This window comes from Gossypium arboreum, chromosome 11, assembly GCF_025698485.1.
Source record: "Gossypium arboreum isolate Shixiya-1 chromosome 11, ASM2569848v2, whole genome shotgun sequence".
Classification (NCBI taxonomy): domain Eukaryota; kingdom Viridiplantae; phylum Streptophyta; class Magnoliopsida; order Malvales; family Malvaceae; genus Gossypium; species Gossypium arboreum.
Window position 1 is genome coordinate 42,685,555 of NC_069080.1, and position 21,788 is coordinate 42,707,342.

General features: G+C 34.2%; 1 protein-coding gene and 1 long non-coding RNA gene across 6 annotated transcripts; one reads left to right on the forward strand and one right to left on the reverse strand.

The window, feature by feature from the left end:
• Window positions 1–228: 228 nt before the first annotated feature.
• LOC108474194 (uncharacterized) lies at window positions 229–3,705 on the reverse strand. 5 transcript variants are annotated; one of them, XR_001869868.2, is made up of 5 exons: window positions 3,062–3,705; window positions 2,908–2,989; window positions 2,746–2,823; window positions 2,058–2,634; window positions 229–516 (listed from the first exon to the last, which is right to left on the reverse strand). It is a non-coding gene; the product is annotated as an uncharacterized LOC108474194 (long non-coding RNA). The 5 variants fall into 5 exon arrangements; XR_001869867.2 differs by having other exon boundaries at window positions 229–552; XR_008274783.1 differs by having other exon boundaries at window positions 2,048–2,634.
• Window positions 3,706–5,354: 1,649 nt separating this feature from the next.
• LOC108470670 (probable pectin methylesterase CGR3) lies at window positions 5,355–9,572 on the forward strand. Its single transcript, XM_017772073.2, has 7 exons — window positions 5,355–5,574; window positions 5,729–5,895; window positions 5,997–6,036; window positions 6,151–6,186; window positions 7,829–8,203; window positions 8,726–8,781; window positions 9,226–9,572. The coding sequence occupies exons 2-7, from the start codon at window positions 5,773–5,775 to the stop codon at window positions 9,376–9,378; spliced, it is 783 nt and encodes a 260-aa protein (XP_017627562.1). The 5' UTR covers window positions 5,355–5,574; window positions 5,729–5,772; the 3' UTR covers window positions 9,379–9,572.
• The last annotated feature ends 12,216 nt before the right edge of the window (window positions 9,573–21,788 follow it).

Genomic DNA, 21,788 nt, shown 5'->3' on the forward strand with positions numbered 1-21,788 from the left:
AACACTAGCACATTAGGGGAGAGGTCAACAATTTTTCTTAGATATTGATCAGTTGTTTAACATCACAGAAAAAATGTGCAAACGTACACTGTCGATGCAAGTATAATAGATAGATGTGAGTCTTTTGGATATCGATCCCACAAGGATGTATGTCTTTGTCTATTAATATCAGTGCAATAACTTGATAAGAACGAGATAAATTGTGAGGATAGTTGTCGATGCTATAACTTGAGAACAATAAAATAAAATATGATAATGATAAACTAGGATCCCCAACATAAATCTTCAGCAGAATACTAAGTGTTCACAAGGTATAAAAGTATAGGTGATTGTCGATGCAATAAAATTCAATGTATATCTTACTCAGCGTTACTCCTCTATTTAATCTCAAACTTAACTATGCATATTAACCTCACCTTTCGATGATGGCAGTATGGCACTATTAAGAACAAGTGGACTAAATTTCTCTAACCCTCACTTAACTTCCGTTGTAATGCTTGTTGGCTCAAACTGTCACTGCACTTTCCAGTGTTAGTGACTACAATAACACTTCTGCGTTAAAAACATTAAAACCTTAAGATTAAACAATAAAATCAAAGATTAAATAAGATAAAAATTCACCAAGAATTCATCAGTGCTTCCATACAATTAGAAATCAGAGAGTAATCACCAGCATTTAGAAAGAAATAAGAAAGAATCGAATGGAGAATACTATCCCTAGACAACTCGACTGAATCTCTCCATTCCCTCTTGTTACGTATTTAGGTCTCCTCATCAAGAGCTTGTTTGCTTCTGGTTTTTACGTTGGCTCACCCGTGAGAGGTTTAAGCTACCATGGCCGCAAGCTCTAATGTTAGATGATGAAGAAGATGATGGAGAGAAAAAAAAAACTCAAGAAAGCAAATCGTTTGCAAAAGATGTTGGAATCGTGTATAGATGAAGCACAAAGTGCCTTTGTACCCAGGCGTCTCATTACGGAAATGTTTTTCTAGCTTATGAGGTACTTCACACGCTTAAAAACAAGAGAACTGGAAGGAAATGGTAGATAATTTTGAAGCTTGATATGAGTAAAGCTTACGATCTAGTAGAATGGCCTTTCATTGAGCTAATGATGAGAGCAATGGGTTTTGCGGATTCTTAGGTGAATTTCATAATGAGATGTATTAACTCAGTATACTATTCTGTTATTCTTAATAGGCAGGCTGATGGAATTTTTAAACTGGAAAAGGGATTGAAACAATGTGACCCTTTGAGTCCCTAATTGTTCTTGTTTTGAGGAGAAATGCTTTTGAAGTTAATGAAACTTGCAAATTAGGAAGGATTGATAAGGGGTATGAAGGTTTATAGAAGGGGCCCATAGATTACTTACATAATGTTTGCAGACGATTACTTTCTATTTGGGAAAGTGACACGTGAGGGTGCTAATGTTCTAAAAAGAATCATAAGGGAGTATGAAGACATTTCTGGGCAGTGCACCAATTTTGAGAAATCCACAATGTTTTTTTAGCTCAAACACTACAAATGCGAGTAAGGAAGTGGTTTCCCAAATGATGAACATACGAATTTCTACTATACCAAAGAAGTACCTAGGCCTACCAAACATTGTTAGAAGTGGTAAAAGAAAACCTTTTCAGAGTCTTAAGGACATGATATGAGCAAAAATTTCTGGATAGAGTATTCAACATCTCTCACAGGGAGGCAAAGAGGTATTTATAAAAATCAGTCCTCCAAGCTCTCCCTACCTATTCTATGTTATGTTTTTTATTACCAAAAGTGCTTTGTTATGAATTAGAAAGCATTATTAGTCAATTTTGGTGGCGTCAAAATAGTAATAAGCGTGGTATTCATTGTCATACATGGAACCGATTATGTGAATTGAAAAGTCACGGTGGCCTAGGTTTTCGCTCTTTATCTCAATTTAATTTAGCCTTACTTGCCAAACAAGGATGGAGGTTGCTTAGTTATCTAGATTCATTATTAACACGTACTCTAAAAGCGAAGTATTTTCCAAATACTAATTTTATGGAGTCAACTTTAGGACAACTACCTTCCTATACCTGGAGAAGCATATGAGTCACCAAGGGCATTTTGGAGGCTGGAATGTACTGGAGAATTGGTTCGGGTACGGAGGTCTCGGTTGGGGTAGATGCATTGATACTTGGAAATCAAAATCAACGAATTCAAAATCCTATACAAGATGATTCTATTCAAAGTGTGGCAGATTTGATAGACCAGTAAAAAAATAATTGGAAGGAGTATTTAATCAATTCTACCTTTGCTGTTGATGATGCTCGGTGGATTCTAGCCATTCCTTTACCCCTTGTTCCACAGAAGGATGCTCGCACTTGGAGTGGTAAAGCTACAGGGGAATATACGGTCCGAAGTGCTTAGAAATGGTTGATACATAACCATTATGGAATTTCTACTAATGAAAATTTCTACCCCTACTCCAACTGATACAAAAGGCTATGGAATATTGATCTACCCTCCAAAATATAAATTACAACATGGAGGATTATGAACAACTTTGTGCCTACTTATGAAAACCTATATTATAGGGGGTTGATGAACTCTGCGATCTGTCTCCGCTGCCACAATAGTGTGGAAATAGTTGAACATGTTTTTCAAAAGTGTCTGTACACAAAGGAGATCTGGCAACAGTTAGGGTTCACACAATGTATGGAAATGCATATGACTCAAATGGTAGAACGGGTAAATAGTTTTTTTAAAAATAGTTTCATGTACCTTGTCGATTGTTTTACTGTAGGTTGTGGGCAATCTGGATTGCACACAAAAAATTGCTACATGAAGGGCAAAATGCGACTGTAAGGGAGACAATATATTTCATCATAAAGTATTTGGGTGAAATTATGGGGGATAAAAGCAAAATTGTAAAGCAAATCATACTCGTTGGTGTATGGAATGCGCCTCAGAACCCTTTTGTCAAAATAAATTTTGATGCAAGATTTTGCAAGCAAGATAATAAATCCTGTTCAGGGATTATTATTAGAAATGACAAGTAATCTTCTCTGTTCAAAAATTGTTTTACATGCCAACATACCTTCACCATTTTACAGCAGAGGTGATGGCTTACTTCCAGGCAGTTTTGATAGGAGCTAAAATGGGTTTTCTAAATATAGAAGTCGAAAGAGATTGCTTGTCTGTGATTTGTAATCTGAAAGAAAATAAAGGGGAACGGTCAGTAATTGGAGCATATATTCATAATATCTGTGCGTCATGTGTGATTTTCCAAAACTGTGTTTTCCATCATGTACAAAAACATATAAACGGTTCTACTTATGTTTTGGCTACAGAGGGTCTTAAAAAAAATGAAGCAACTTATCTTGTGGGTGATGTTTCTGCTTATGCACTCGATGCTGTTGAAATAGATCGGTGATAACCACATCGTACAAGCCACATCTGATATCGGTTCCCTGTTCTGGAAGAGGGGAAGGAAATAGTTGGAAAAGGAATTTTTGGGTCTTTTTAGATGAAAGAGTGCCAATATTCTGAAGAGGCGCAATGGTTTTTGAAAGAACACCTTCCAGTATATCATTGAAGTAGATTGATAGGATTGATGGGATAATACTCTGACAGGCTGCTGAAAGGTTTAGCTTTTCAGATGCTTTGGAATTGAACAACTTACCTAGGTTGTTGGGATCATTTATGTTTCTTTTAATGCTTTGTCGGTTTTCTTCTTCTATCAAAACTAATTTCCCTTATGTTTAGTCTATTCATTGGGTTGGTCTTATTTATTTTGGGTTGTAATTTTTGTTCTATTTTGTTGGGCCTGTCTTTATACGCTTTTATTTGAATAAAATCTCAACCATTCTATTTAAAAAAATAAAAATAAAACAATCAAATGCATAATATTTATTTTAATTGTCAATGCTCTTTTTTTCAATCTTATTAGCTACCTATTTCATAAATAATTTAATTAAAATTTAATTGAGTTAGAGAGAAGTTTAGAGTAATCTACAAAGATAGTCACTTTTGTTTGCCTCATATTATATTTTAGTCACTTATGTTTGAAATGTTACGTTTTAGTCACTCATGTTATTATTTTATTACGAAGTGATCACCCTACTGTTAAGTTCTGTTATCTCCCTAACGTAATCCTATGTAGCAGTCTAATTAACCCAACTTGGATTTTCAAATAGGATGAAAATATATTTTTAATTACATAAAATTTAATTAATTAAAAATTTTAAATCCTAAACCTTAACTAAAAAATTGTTCATCTCCTCTCTTTTTTATTTTTATTTTTCTTTCGTCTCTTCTGTTTTTAGTTTTTCTTCTTCATTTTACTGGAAAAACTATTATCAAGATATAACTGCTGTCCAGTACATTGAAGATAGTAGTGCCGAATACATTGAAGATAGCAGTGCCGAGTCTTCTTCATCTTTATCATTCAAGGAAAATCCAATGAATAGAGGAAGAGAAGGTAAAGAATTCTTCTCTTGCCTAGAAGAATTAGTGTTTTTTGACTTGCGAAATCTGAAGGGGTGGTAGAGGGAAGCCCCTCCTGTTACCAATGATAATCATCGCGCAGCAGCATCATCACAAAGGCCATTGCAAAAGAAGGAACCAATACCCTCATTCCCTTGTCTTTCAAAATTAAAAATTGGGATTTGCACCAACCTGACACATATACCATTGCATCCATTTCTGGAAGAACTGGAGCTAAAGAATAAGCCTGCAAGGCTTTTGCAATAGTCAGCAATGGTAGTAGCAGGAGCAAATTTGGTGTATCCACTGTATGTATCCAAGCTAAAGGTTATGCATATTGATGGTATCATAGATTTGGTGTCATTTCCAGACAAGGGGCTTCATCATCTTACATCTCTTCAACATCTATCAATAGAAAATTGTCCTGATCTAGTATGCCTAATTAAGGAAGGCCTGAAGAGTTTAACTTCACTCCGATTTTTCAATATTGTCCTGATCTATCGATAGAAAAAATGACTTGAGCATTTCACATCATCGAATATTGAATATTCGATGAACAATTAAAAAAAGAGAGGAGATGAACAATTTTTTAGTTAAGGTTTAAGATTTAAAAATTTTAATTAATTAAATTTATTTAAGTAAAAAATTATTTTCATCTCATTTGAAAATCTAAGTTGGCACTTAAATTCTAGTTGGACTGCCACATACGATTATCGTTAGAGAGATAACGAAATTTAATAGTAGGGTGATCACTTTGTAATAAAATAATAACATAAGTGACTAAAACGTAACATTTCAAATATAAATGACTAAAATATAATATGAGAAAAATAAAATGATTATTTTAGAGATTACCCGAGAAGTTTTTATACAAATGTGTGTATAATAAATTTGTCTTTAAAAAGGATGATATAGAAATGATTTTTTTTTAGGATAATATAAGTTATTTAAAAAAAAATGCAAAAGCAAATAAATAGCGAATTTTGAGCTGCTTTCATAATTCCTACTGAGTAGTGTTTGCAAGGGAAAAAGAAGCAAAAAGAAAGGCCAAAAAAACACTGGCTGACAATCACAGATCTAAGATCCCAAATCCAAATGCCCCTTTCTCATTTCTTCATATCAAAGGTGAACATTGCCCACTTTCTTTTCTTTCTTTATCTCATATTCAAAGCTTTCTCGTGCTTTGGATCTGATTTTCTCGTTTTGATTGTTTGCCATTGATGTTTCTTCTTCCCATGAAGCTGGAATTTTGTCTAAATCTCTTGTTTTCTTGTTACAGTGTAAATAACAGGCAAGATTTAGAACGATAGTAAGCAAGCTACCATGTCAAGGAGGCAAGCTAATCCCATGCGCCGCTTTGTCGACAGCGGAAGCTTTTCTCTCGCTGGTGCCCTACATTCCAAACCCCGATCTTCTCCCATTTTACCAATCGGTCTTGTCCTTGTGGTATTTCTCTGTCTTTTTTTTTCCTCTTTATTTAATTTTATTTCTAATTTTGTTGCTTTTAGCGAAGGAAATTAACTTCGGTGGTAAAATTGAACTTTCAGGGCGCTATCCTTCTTATTGGCTATGTATATAGTGGCTCAGGTATCCTTACATTTTTACTGCTATTTCTTGTTTGGATTTACTTGCTTTGTTATTCAATACGCTAATCTTATTTGTTCAATTAATTACCCGTTACGTCTCTTCGGAGGAATATAGGCAAATTCCGAGGCGAAGCAGTTAGTCGGATCGGAGGTAAATTTTATTTTAGTTTGATTTTCACAATTAAATTAACTTGCGATTGTGAAGTTTCTGGGTTCCGTGTGAGTGTTTTAGGGTCCGGTTCCCTTCAGTACTTTTTAGTCTATTTCTTTATAGTACATCTTTGATCAACGTTTAACTTTCACAATTAACGAGTGATTCCTACTAATTTGAATGTTAATGATGAGTGCAGTAATGAACTGGAAACTAATGCTATGTTTCTATTTTTGGATAGATTTTATTTATTCATCCAAGTAAGCAGTAGTTTGTGATTAATCCCCCATGCTATACAAATGTGTTTGTTTAACCTATCATTCATATTGACTTTGTTATGTACCAGTTTAATTAAACAACATCCTTAATTTTGGATACTAATGCTATGTTTGTGAGTAGTTTTGAATTTGATATTTTTCTCATAAATCAAGGATAAAAATAGACATTTAGTTAAAGTTGGTTAAGATTTAGTAAACCTATATTTTCATATGCATTTGAAACTAATTATTAAGCTTATGGTTTCATGTATTTTATTATGCAATTTGTTCTGAATTTGAAATCTGTATCTATTCTCCCATCTTCAAGTTGTATGATACAACCTTAACGAGTTGGAGACCTTAAGTTATTTTAAGGTGCATCTAGATGAGCAGTGACATTGGCTTTAGTGAGATTAAAAACAACAGTGGAGGTGCGATTGGTTATTGTAGTGGTGAGATTAAATATTGTAGTAATGAGATTAAAAATTAGTGGTGAGACATGTGTGACTATTAGTGATATTAAATTAAATTGATATAAAATGGAATTTGTAACATTTTCTAAAAAAGCTAATAGTAATTAAAAATACTAAAATTAAACTAAATATTTTGAAAATAAAATTAACGATAGTTATGGAAACAAATAAAGAATATATTTAAATTAATAATTCCTTTAATAAATATTATTCAAATAATTTATTAAACTATAAAATTAATATAAAGTTTTAAACAATAAATTATAAATGAAAATTTAATTTTAAAATACCATAAAGATAAAATAATAAAAATGAAATTACAAAATTATAAATACAGAAGATAAAAGAAAGAGGGATAAAAATGGAAGTAGCTCTCAAGTGGGTTTCCCTGGACACTTTTAAACCAGTGAAAATTTGGTTTTCCATTGTTGTCCACGTAAGTTAATTGCACTGGAGGTGTGCTATTAGCAATTGTGCTATTGCACCAAAAAGGTTCTCAAACTCACTGTCCTGGTGCTATGATGGGTTTCCAAAGGAAGCCTTAGCCTGTGTGTAAGATTACTAAATTCAACAGCGATTGTATTTTGGGAACAGATTTGATCTTAGAGGTCTTGTTTCTGAATCTTATTGTATTCAGGCGTTCATTCGTTTGGTACTTGTGCCATGACCTTTTTCTTGAGTGATGCTTAGAGGTAACACCCTAAGGCGTAGTTTCTCCATTGTTTCATTCAATTCTGGCCCCAGGAATAAAAAAGTATACCAGTGGCGGTTATATAAAGGAGAAACAGTTTCTATGTGTTCTGATTAGTGTAACATTCATGTGTGATTATAATGGAATTCCCAGGTTTTGAAAAGTGTGTTTTCATTAAGAATAACATTCCAAATAGCAATTAATTGCTTGTGATTTTGTAGGTGACTATTCATGTTCAGTAGAAGTTCAGAGGGTAATACCTTTTTTAAAGAAGGCATATGGTGACAGCATGCACAAGGTTTTGCATGTAGGCCCTGATACCTGTTCCGTGGTATATAAACTTTTGAAAGAGGAGGAAACTGAAGCCTGGGGTGTGGAACCATATGACATAGAGGATGCTGAGGCAACCTGCAAGAGTCTTGTGCACAAAGGAATTGTACGTGTGGCAGATATCAAGTTTCCTCTTCCATATAGGCCAAAGTCATTTTCGCTTGTAATTGTATCAGATGCCCTTGATTACTTGTCTCCAAGATACCTGAACAAGACTCTACCTGAGTTGACAAGGGTGGCCTCTGATGGTTTAGTTGTTTTTACAGGTAATCTCTTACACTTTCAAGTACAAATTATAAAATATGAGTTACACAGGCAGAGAAATTGATTCTATAATGATATCTACTTGTAAAGATAATTGTGTCATAGATGAATTATTCTTTTTTTCTGATGTAACGACACTAATGACATCTAACGATGAATAATCAACCAATGGCCTTCCAAAGAAAGTTAATAAGTTAAAAAAATGTTTTTCTTTCTCTGGTCCCTTTTTTTTTCCATGCCTGTTGGAGTACTTGTCAGACACCTAAAACCTGCTAGTTCTAAATATGCATGAATTATTATGATAAATAGATGCAGAAGGATACCAGTCTGAAGCAACATTACCATTCAGAATGGTTTCCTAGAGGCTTTAGGTGCAGCCATGAGTGATTTTTGGATGGATATGGTGCATATATTCATTGTTTTCTTTGTCATCCTGGGGGATTCTTCAAAGCTTTTCTTGATATATCTGATGCATTTGGTTTATTTGAGTTAAAAATTTTAATTGATTTCATATTCTTTTTCAGGTTACCCTGGTAATCAGAGAGCTAAAGTGGCAGAATTATCCAAATTTGGGCGACCGGTCAGTCTCTATCTGCTCCTTATTATAACAATGAGATTTGGAATTGAAAGTGGCCATAGCATATCTTATAACATTCATTGGAATAAAATTGTCATACAGCATTTTTGTTTCAGTTAATCATGTATTTTTTATATTGATATTATCATATTCCTGTTGGTTGTTCACTGGGACTTAAGGTATTGATGAGATTTTATTGTCATTTGTCAAAACTTTAAGTGGTCTAAATGTTAAGCAAGAAAAAGGCCCAAAAGTCTGGACTTTGGTTGCATATATCATTCACTAAATTAGCGAGGGATGAGGTTTTTGTGTAAAGTCTGATAGGAGCAAAGATTGTCATATTTCACTTAGTACCAGTTGTGGTCCTTGTTTCTGAATTATCTCTTAGCAGTAACATTATTGTGCCAAGTCGGCTTTAGCATTGATATAGCCGTTTCATTTGTGAAGGCTAAAATGCGGGGTTCATCGTGGTGGGTTCGATTTTTCCTCCAGAATAGTTTAGAAGAAAACGAAGGTGCCATTAAGAAGTTTGAGCAGGCTGCATCAAAGGGATCATACCATCCAGCTTGTCAAGTGTTCCACCTAAAGCCATATAATTGATACAAGAGAAATTTCATCAGGATCAAATTTTCATTAATTTCTTCTATCTGTCATTCATGGAAGATAAAGTAGAAATATATTCTCATCTCAAATGAAATATAGCATTTTGGGTAAAAAGAGATATCACTATTGTTGTGGCCTTAACATTACAAACTTTATATTTATTAATTTAATTGATGGAAAATTCACAGATACATGTATTCACACATATATATATATATATATATATATATATATATATATATATATTCTCTTATTTTGCACTGGGGGTTGCACCTGTTTTCATCTCAATGTTTCTTTGTCTTCTCATGCTTTATTTATTTATTTATTTAAATATAACTCTGGACCTGTCTGGTAGGAGTAAGATACGTTGGGTTCAGTTTTTCCATTTTCTGAACAGAAACTGAATCGTTGGACATAATAAAATCCTTATCATCGAACCGTTTTCATATCGTTTCTGGGCTTGGAGCTTTTAATTTTATTTAGATAATTTTATTTATTTATATTTTTAGACATTATTTGATAATTTTAATTTTTAAGTTATATATAAAATTTCAATTAATATATTTATTTTAAAAATTTTAAAAATATATAATTATAAATGTTTATTAAAAATAAAATTAAATCTTGATTTAATCACTGTCAAAGTTCATTCAACATTATGTAATGTTAAACTTTGAAATGTTAATGATGATAAAAAGCACCAACAAAATTTTAGATGTTTTAACAACATAATAATAGAAAAAGGAGATGAACACTTAATTCTTACAAGTTTTAACAATAATAATAAATAAGTAATGAATTTGTGAGGGACTGATACTGAAAATAAAATTTAATTTTTTATTTAATTATAGAATATATAAAAATATAATAAAAATTATATTTAGAATTTAGAAGTAACGGGTTTTGTTTTGGGCTTTAACTGTCTTTCTATATTAAGCTTATATGTATTAAAAGATATTAAGAATTTTTTTTTGAATTTTTGAACAGTTTTTATATGTTTTTCGATGTCCAATAGAATAAACAGAACCAAATTAATATGGTTCAATAACATTATCTAATTAAAACCGAATCGAATTAAAAAAAATTCCAATTGAATTATCGATTCCACTCGATTTCTGGGTTTTATTGGCTGTGTGGTGGGCCATACCAGCTCTTTGAATCAAGAGAAAGAAGCTCTTCATATTTAATGGGCATCTTTTCTCAACGTTTGGTTTGTGATTTCCAGGGTTTGGCTGCCTTTTTAGTACCTTTCATATGCATTTGTTGAATTCTGATTTATCCCACTGAGCTTTGGTCTTAAGTATCATACTTTCTAAAGGTGAAAGGCTCATAAAAAAGCATGTTTAGTATCCAAAGAACTGGTCCATGAAAAATTCGGCTAATGCATCAGAAATGTTGAAGTTTGATCTATCCATACTATCTGTGTAATGTCTATGAGTTGGTGCCGCAACCAATTCCAGTTGTGAAAAATACTAAAAAAATCAATTTCCTTCTTAAATCAATAATCTTAAAAGCTTTTTTTTTTTTTTATACAAGTTTAAAAAAAAATTCCCCATTAAAAATTATCATTCGTTTTTAGAATCTGTCATTTTATTTTACATATTTACTTATTTCGAGAACAAATAACTAATATTCATTAAACAACCATACTTTCTTTTAAAATTGCCATTTTATTCTAAAACATTTTTTTATAATTTTATTTTTCTTTAGTTCACGTAGTGGATACGGTATTATCTATGCTTAAACTCCACTGATTATCATCTCATTAACAAAAATATTTGGATCCCTATAGCATCATTAGTAACCCCAACAAAGCCCTCAATCTCGATGGACTCCATCCGTTTTACTACCAACAGTGTTGGGTCAATACTAGCAGCAAGGTCTCACCTATGGTAAGGGAGGCTTTCTAGAGCAGCATAATCCCAGAAGGGGTTAAACGGCATTTAGATCATCCTTATCCTGAAGTTAATGGAAGCAAGTTCCATTCAGCAGTACGACCAATTAGTTTGTGTAACACCTCCTACAAGATAATCACAGAAATAGTAGTGATAAGACTTCATCCATTACTACAAAAACTCATCTCTCTATTTCAAGGTAGCTTTCTTCCAGGTCATCGCACCTCAAATAATGCCATCATTGTACAAGAGGTTAAACGCTCCCTCAAAAGAATGAAAGGAAAGAAAGCACTGAAGCTAGATTGGAGAAGGCTTATGATAAATTGAAGCGGAGTTTCGTCTGCAAAGTTCTCCACTACCTTGATTTCCCTAGGCCTTAGATTGATCTCATAATGTATTGCATTATTTGGCAAATTTCACGGTCCTCTTGATTGGCTCTAAACTACTCATGTTTCAACCATCACGAGGATTAGACAAAAGAGATTCATCATTGCCCTATATCTTCATGTTGTTCATGGAATTCCTCTACAGAGTACAAAGCGTGGCTACCCTTACGCGTTGTGAGAGGAAGACCAATTCTTTCTTTTTATAACACCCTTTACACGACCTGATCGTCAGATTCGAATAATGGAATGTCACATTTATTGCAAAAGCAACCCACATCAAATAATTTCAAACTTAAATACAATTTATATAATTGCAAATCACATATCATACTTACATAATAAATTGAGATCAATAAGGACCTAATTTTAAAAGTCTAGACATAAAATGAGATTAGACGTAAAATTTCAAACTTTTAAAGTTAGTATCAAAAGTTTATAGTTGGTATAGACACCTTATTAAAAATCGATACCAATTTACAATTTTGTTTTCTTTGCAAATAAAGGTATCAATATTTATCAATTGGTATTGATATTTTATGAAAAATTATCAATACTCATATAAACATCAATACCATTTTGACATTCTGTTTGTTTTAAAAACTGTTCATATAGTCAAGTATGGATACCAAATGCCAAAATATTGATACCTAATTTTAGAAATAGTAAAATCTCATCTCTAAAAATGTTCATTTCATACCAAAATCACCTAAGTTCAAATGGTACCTTTTAGAAGTAATTATAGACATGAAATCATCAATAGAAAACATACCAACTCATAACCAAGTATCCTTATAACCATCTAATTATCAATACAACATTTTTATTACTATTTATACCAAACCTTATCATAACCAAACAATACAAATATGCCCTCAATGGCACCTCAACAAATCAACAAACATGTATTCATTCATTCATCCATTCAAACACATCCACATTTGACTCCATAACAACTATATAACATCTACATACCATTTCGTTAAACCGCAATTAACACATTTACCTTCACCTACTTATGTACAAAATAACCTTAAAGTCAATTCCATGATTTATGCATCAAACGTACTAAATATCACCCAATCTTATCATGCATCATTCCACACTCAAACATCAACCAAGACATATTATATAACATGGTACCTTCTCAACTATAAGGAGACCAGACATATAATCCAAGCAACCAAACAAACCATCAACCTAATGACAAAAGCTATTACATCTATACATATATATTTACAAAGTCTTTAATTACCAACAAACCATAAAATGTCTATTTTAAATATAAAACATCCTAAGTACATGGCAAGACCAAAAGGAACCATTCACCAAAACTTGAGTTCGGGATTGTTGCTAGACACTGGAACGACGATCGAATCTTTAAGTACCTAACCTATGCACAGAAAACAAAAACCATATGCTGAGTATCACTCAATGGTATTTCTATAATCCAAGCATTTAAAACATACTATAAGTCATAAAGATGCATAAACTTAATAAAGATGACATGTAATATGTAAATTCAATAGGCTAATTCACAGAGTCATTAATCCCAACATGTTCATTTTACCAAATACTAAGACATGGCAATCACATTTTGTAAGTCATTTGTAAATTCAACTAATGTAATGGCACATTTTATCTCAATTCGTCATTTCAAGTGTTTATTGAACAAACGTAATTAATATTTATAATTCAATCCACCATTTCATAATTCCATTCACTTTTCATTTCCATTTTGCAACATTTTTGCCATTTTAATATTAAATATCTCAATTTTACCATTTGTTTCCCTATTAAAACAACTTGGACTCAGACGGATACACGGATCCAACCAACACACCAATTTGGCACCCAGTGCCTCATCGGATAAATCTGAAATAAATAGTTGTGTCCAGTGCTATGTAAATTGACACTCAGTGTCTCATCAATTAAACTGGAGTAAATTGGCACCTAGTACCCATTAACTAGTAGTCGAAGTAACCCTAAACTTTTCCTATCCTATGGCATGTCAACTATATCTGACTTTGCTCGAACAATTAATAGGATATTTAATTCATTTTTCAATATCATTCAATCAAACACATAGAAGCATCAAATATCACATTTTGTATTCAATTTTTATATTTATATAAACATACATATGTTTTTCACATATAATCACTTTAGTTCCTATAATTATCAATCAGTTCAAATCATCTCAATTAAACAATGAACTTCACCTTACATTCTTACCATGTACAACCAAATCAAAATGTAGCAATTACAAGTTAGTTCGGACTACAGAAACACAAATCGTAAACTCTAAACTATTCGTTGACGACTTTGTCCTTTCCTTTATTTTTCGAGGAATCGAGTTGATGTTAGCTACGGATCAAAACAAATATAATAATTTTATCAATACACAATCAAATTCACATTCAATTTCTAATTTATGCAACTTTTGTATTTTATTCAATTTAGTCTCTAAAATTGGGACTATCATAACTTTCAATTACCCAAACTACTTTTTTTTTAGTTGGACTAAAAGGAAAACCTGAGACGAAATCCATGATAATCATGTCCCACTTTTAATCAGGAATTTATAAATGATACAACTTCCTTGAGGGAACTTGATGTTATGCCTTCACTTGCCAGCAAGTCAAACAACTTGAGACATACTCTGGTAGACATACTCTGGTATCTCCTTCTTCATTCCAGGCCACCAATACAAACTTTTTAAATCACGATACATCTTAAAGCTTTCTGGATGAAGCGTGAAGGGTCTTTGGTGAGCCTCTTTTAACAATACTTGCCTTAAATTATTTCCTGTTGGCACATACATCTTACCCATTATTCAAAGTTCGCCATCCTTTCCCAAGGTGAAGTTCATAGTATGTTAGACGCTATTCACCTCTTGTATTCATCACACTTCGGATCTTTTAACTGTTCCTCCAAAATCTGAGAGAGAAAAATAAGTCGCATAGTCAATTCTACAAGGAGTGATCTGTCGTTTGCCAGGTGAACACTTACTTGAAGGGATGCCAAAGTTGCCACAGTTTTCCTACTTAAAGCATCCATCACTACGTTAACCTTTCTAGGGTGGTACCCGATTGCTAGCTCGTAGTCTTTCAGTAGTTCTATCCAACATCGTTGGTGTGGGTTTAAGTCCTTTTGTGTCAATGAGATACTTTAAGCTCTTGTGTTCTGAGAACAGGAGACACTTGCTCCTAATAGAGACAGTGTCCCTAGATCTTTAATGCTAGCACCACAATAGCTAATTCCAAGTTATGTGCTGGATAATTCTTCTCGTATGGTTTGAGTTGACAAGATGCATACGCTACAACTTTCCCTTTCTACATGAACATACATCCCAGCCCATTTAGGGATGCGTTAGTAAACATCGTGTACTCCACGCTAAACTCTATCTGAGCCAAAATAGAGGCCCTGTAAGAACTTCTTTTAGCTTGTTAAAGCTCTTTTGACATGCCTCTGTCCACTCGAATTGTTCTTTCTTTCTTAGTAGTCGCATGAGATGTGTTGCCATAATGGTGAACCCTTTTACAAATTGTCTGTAGTAACCTAGTAACCCCAAGAAGCTACAAACCTTAGTGGCATTTTTCAGCAGATTCCAATTTAGCATCGCTTTAATCTTATCATGTTCTACTTTGACTACTTCTGCAGAAATAATGTGATTCGGGAAATGAACTTTTCTCAGCCAAAATTCGCACTTATTGAATTTGGTGTATAACTTAGCACAATCTCTAGGTGTTCATCATGATCTGTTACACTTTTAGACTAGATTAAAATATCATCGATAAAGATGACTACAAAACAGTCTAAGTAGGGCTGGAAAACTCTACTCATTAGATCCATAAATACTGTTGGGGTATTCGTTAATTCAAATGGCATTACTAGAAAATTGTAATGCTCATAACGTGAGTGAAACACAATTTTCGGAACATATCACCCTTAATCTTCACTTGATAGTGGCCAAACCGAAAGCCAATTTTAGAGAAAATGATAGATCTACTTAGTTGGTCGAATAAGTCTTTTATTTGAGATAGTGGGTACTTGTTCTTCATAGTCACCTTGCTTAATTAGCGGTAATAGATGCATAAGCAGAGAGTCATATCCTTCTTTTTCAAGAATAGGATTGGCGCACCACAAGGTGAAACAATTGGTCTAATAATCCTTTATCCAAAAGATCTTGTAATTGTTTCTTTAACTCCTTTAACTCCAATGGAGCCATCTTGTATAGGGTACAAGCTATGGGCACAATACCAGGGGCTACTTCAATCTAAAACTCTACCTCTCAAACTGGTGGCATGCTTGGGTGTTCTTCTGGAAACACATTGGACAACTCCTTCACAATCGATACTTGGCTGATGTCCTTCCTTGCCTCAACTAAGTCCATAACATACGCCAGATAGGCGTTTGCGACCTTAACTAATAGCATCCTGGTGGATACTGTTAAAATTATGCTACTGTTATACAGGTCTGCACGCCAGGTAGTAACACTTCTTTACCTTAAGCAGTTACAAGTCGTACGCCTCTAGTTTGGTAGTCTACAATGACGTTATGTATGGTTAACCAATCCAACCCAATAATTGCATCGAACTCATGAAAACTTAGCAGTAATAGATCCTCCAAAAAGATGTGTTCGTCAAAAGTTAGTGGGCAATTTCTAACTATTCTATTAACCACCGTACTTTGACCAAAGAGGTTGGCACCAACACATTTGTCTCAAAAGAGACAACTTCTAGACTCTTACCTTCCACAACCTTTGTACAGATGTACGAATAGGTTGATCCAGGGTCTATTAATACATGAATATTATGTCCCCAAAAGGAAAATTTACCAGTAATAACCTCTGGTAGGTTTGCATCTTTCTTATCCTTCATTACATTGGCTCTGGTAGACATCCCTGAGTTGGGCTTGGTGTAGTTTTTCTTTGAAGCTCCAAGAATTGATTTAGATTTTGTAGATATTCTAGATCTCGCCTCTTGTTGAGTACTTTGAGCCCTCCGCACAAATTGTTCCCATATGGTATCAGCCATTGAGCGAAAATTTCTAATATGATGATCTAATAACCCACATGCATAATAGGCTCCCTATTGTTTCCAACATTTACCCAATAATTCCTTTCAAAGTGTTCGCATATAGGGTCCCTTATCATCCTAGACCCACTTGTGCTTGCTATTGAGGTGGCTTGTCGTGCACCTCTTTCTCATAAAAAACTCGAGGGCTGAAAATCTCTCATTGGTGGAGGGAAGCTTCTATCTTTCGATTTCTTGAAATTTGTTAGGGGTGAAGGACTAGAGAACCCATGCTTCATTCTTTCTTAAATAATTGTTTCCATCTTTTAAGCCTTGGTTGTCATGACTTCTCAACTTTGAACTTCTTACGCTGACACCAGGGCACGAATTTCGTCTTTTATGCCCCACTCAAATTTTTCACACAAGGCTTTTTCTGTTTGGAACATGTCTCACACATAATGATTGAGTCTAACGAATTCTCGTTTGTACTCCATTACTGAAATTTGTCCTTACCTGATATACATAAACTCTTTTGCCACTTATTCGACGTACATCGGATTAACATACTTTCCCTTAAATTTCATTAAAAGGAACTCCCAATTAATCTGCTCCTTAGGAGTTACGCTTATCAGCGTCTCCCACCATTGATATGCCTTTAACAAGGATACAACGTAGAAGAGGCTATCTGTCAGCATACATTTCAACTCTGTAATTTCTCTACCTATGCAAAATAACCACTCTTATACTACAGCGGGGTCATCACTCTTATCTCTAAAGAACTCTTTAGCACCACGTTTGTGTATTTCTCTCACAGGATCCCCTCTAAAGAACTATACAAGTAGCTCACTTGCAGACGCAGCTTTGGCGTAGTCCTTTTCAACTAATCTTTTTCTACTAATAAAATGTTTGAGAAAGAAAAGTAACGGAGTAAGTTTAATTGAACTTAGTGAGCTCCAAATAGAAAAAATAATTATCAGGGTACTAATAATCAACCTAGGAATAAAGACATTTTTGAGACTCAATCTAGAGGACACATTACACCAAGTTACCAGTATAGTCCCCTAGCGACAACACTTCACCGATATAGCACACAGAATCCCTAGTGGACACATATTGCTAACTTAAACATCTCTTAATCGTGTATGTTTACCTATGACCTAACTTTGTGCCAGCCTCGGACCTATAATTCATAAATCAAAATCGTATAATAGCCATAATTATATTTATATTCGTATTCCTTATTAAATTGAACATGTGTTCTCCTACAAGGTTGGTTGGGCCATAATATACCAGTCCAGTTTGCAATAAAGTTGCCCTACTGGAGGCATAAAAAATAAAGCTTATTTTCCCATTATTTACATGTCACAGATAGTCTTCTACTAGACTCGCACACAAGGTGGGTATTTACCTCGACCATGGCCATGCTTACACATACAACACTGGTTCATTACACACACGTCAATTCACAACACATCGACCCATCTTCTTTAGGGACAACTTACCTTACACAATCCACAAATCATAGTATTTTCATAACTCAAAGGAAGTAAGAAAAAACTCACAAGAAATTTTAGGACAGAATCTACTCTACTGGTCATTTTTCTTGATTGCTCGAACCTTCATTAGCTTCTTAAGCTAAATAAGAAACAATTAAAATCATCATACCATTCTTTTACTAAAATTTAATCATGCATGCACTAATGTAAGAACGTAAATGCCCTCGACATCAACCTAAGGGTTTTCCAGAAACTACCAGTCAGTTGGTACTTATCAATAGTGTTTTGACAAGCTTCTGGAAACCTTCCACATCTCCTTCAGCGAAGAAACGTAAGGAATAACACATAGAAAAACAAAGGTGAAACATTCTAGCTGTAGGCACCTTATTATAGCACAGACAATGGAAAATAAGCTTAGTGGAGAGGTTAGAAATCCCATTATCATTATTGAAATCAAAGACTAAATTTTCCTAACAAAAATTAAAGTCTAATCTTTTACCAAACGCAACTACTACCACTAATTAGAGTAGTAAAACATTGCTTGTACACTTAAGCAACTAACTAAACAAGTCATTTGGCTACCTAAACACATCAAGCTGTCATCTATATACTCTAGTTCAATTCCAACTAGGTTTCAACTAAACTCAAATGATACTCATCGAGTTATCATTTCCATGTTAAAGCATAGAAAACCAATTTTATCATTCTGCGAACTAAAAAGTTTGCCCAAAGTATTTGGGGTTGGCGAGTTGTCTCACAAAAAGTCCATCAAACCTTTAAAGTTCACCAAATGATGAATTCTAGAGAGGCGTTCCTTACATAAGGATCCTTACAACACACCACCCAAGTATTTAATTATTTAGTCACTAGTCTAATCCTTTTACTACCCTTGGCTTATTCAACTATAAGCCAATCAGTATCTATACGATTTATGCTGAGTGGGTTGTGACACCATTAACTACCTCTCTTACATTAGTAGCGACTCAAAAACAAATGTGATGGTATTATTAGAAGGAAATTCCACCTAGTAAGGTTCTTACCACAACAAATATATTTTAAGTCTACGTAGTGAAACTCTGCAGTTTCGACGATGTTTAACGAAGTACTTCGCCATGAAGTTATCATCTTTATCTGATCTAAGTCTCACGACTTAGGCGATCTTTGTCAGCGTAGTCTCCCAAATTGAACTAGCTCGCCAAACAAGGGTGGGAGTTATAAAAATTTCATCCTTGAAATTTTATACCTACGAAAAGATGCAGATACTTTTCTCACACTATGCTTTCCCTCTCTCACGTTGCCTTTTCAACTTTGTAGTTCCTCCACAACACTTTAACCAATGAGATTTCTTTATTTATGAGCATTTTAGTTTCTTCGTCCAAGATACAAATAAACTTTTCCTCGTAAGACAAATTTGGATCAGAGCGATATCTTTGCAACATTGACACATGAAACACATTGTGGATCTTAAATAGTTCTAGTGGAAGAGCTAATTGATATTCTACTAGTCTAATGCACTTCAAAGTTTCATAAGGTCTAATGAATCTTGGGCTAAGTTTCCCCTTTAATACAAAATGAATAATATTTTTCCAGGGTGAGACCTTAAGAAACACTTTGTCGCCAACTTCATAAGATATATCTTTTCTTCTTTTTTTTTCATATGCTTTTTAGTGGTCTTCGGCAATCTTTAAGTGGTTCTTGATGACCATTACTTTCTCTTCTATTTCGCGGACTAGGTCTAGGCCAACCAGTTTTTTCTCACTAAGCTCCATCTAGCAAATCGATGATCGACACTTCCTCCCATATAGTGTCTCAAAAGGTGACATGCCCAAACTTGCGTGATAACTGTTGTTATATGCAAACTCTGCCTAAGGTAGGTACTTTTCCCAATTCATCCCAAAATTGATCACACAACTTCTGAGTAAATATTCTAATACTTTGATCATCCTCTTTATTTGTTCATTAGTTTGAGGATAGAAGGTGGTGTTGAATCGAAACATGGTTCCAAAAGACATCTACAACTGCTTCTAGAACCTTGATGTAAATCTGGGGTCACAGTCAGATACACTTGATGAAGGAATACCATGCAGGAAAACTATTTCTGAAATGTATTGTCATAAAGTAAGTTGACTTTGTTAACCTGTCCACGACCACATAAATAAAATTCTACTTTGATGTATTGAGAGGTAACCCTAAAACAAAATCCATTGTGATCCTATCCCACTTCTATTTTGGGATCTCTAATGAACACAACTCGCTTGAAGGAACCTGATGTTTGATCTTGACACTTTCACAGGTTAAGCACTTAATTACACATTCTGATATCTCTTTTTTCATCATTGGCTACCAAAATAAATTCCTTAAATCCCGATACATCTTTACACTACTTGGATGGAGGAAGTAATGTCCTTGGTGAGCTTCTGTAACACCCTTTACTTATATTCAAAGCCGGAACAGGGTACGAGGCATTACCAGACTTATCACATGAACAAACATACAATTTCGGGTTATAAATTTATGTCCAAAATAAAACCATTCGCATTTAATCATAAAGTCCCTGATACGAGCCTATGAGGCCCAAAACGTACGTTGGAAGTGGTTCGGGACTAAACTGAGTACTTTAGAAAATTTTACAAAAACTTAGAAAATTTTTCACTAAACAGGGGTCACGCACCCGTGTGGATATGGGACACGCCCGTGTGGGCAAGCCGTATGGTCACACACGCTTGTGTCCCAACCTCGTGTAACTCTCTGACTTGTAACCCATGAACAAATTAAGATTACACGGCCAAGTCATACGCCCGTGTGGAAAATTAATTTTCATAAAATAGGTGAAGACTTCACACAGCTAGGGCACAAGCTCGTGTTTGACGCCGTGCCATCCACATGGCTGAGACACACACCTATGTCTCTACCCGTGTGCTCAATTCTGAGTATTCTGTTTCTCAAAATTTAGGTATAGGGGACATACGGCCTAAACACATGCCTGTGGGGCAAGCCGTGTGTTGCACACAGCCTAAACACACGCCCGTGTGGACAAAAATAAGGCTATTTACCAAGCCATTTTGCCACCCTTTAATGCACACACCTACACAACATAACATAGCACCAATCCAAGCATATACATACAACCAAACATCCACAACCAAAACATCAACACAACATTCATGAGAGACATCATTATATGAATATACTTATAACCAATATTAGTCCATTTATAATGGCCTTATACAAAATGAACTTCTAACTGATATAAGCCAACACATTTGACCAAATCAATTATGACACATAACAAGATGACCAAGTTCCCTATACATGCCATAACTCAAAATGTTGAATTCATTCATACCAAAATAATTGTTGATAGTGTGAATGAATCTCTCACGGTCTTTGAACCGAGCTAGCTTGGTGACACTACAAGACAAGGGAAAGAAAGGGGAGTAAGCTACATAACTTAGTAAGTTCATATGCAAATAATAAGCCTCTTAACCACACCTTAACCATGCAATTTATATAATGTGAGATAACATAAATGTTACTAAAATCTCAAAGTCGTAACTTGTTTAATCACAACCTTACCAAGAGTTAATCACCCATCGAGTTTATTACTTATGAGTT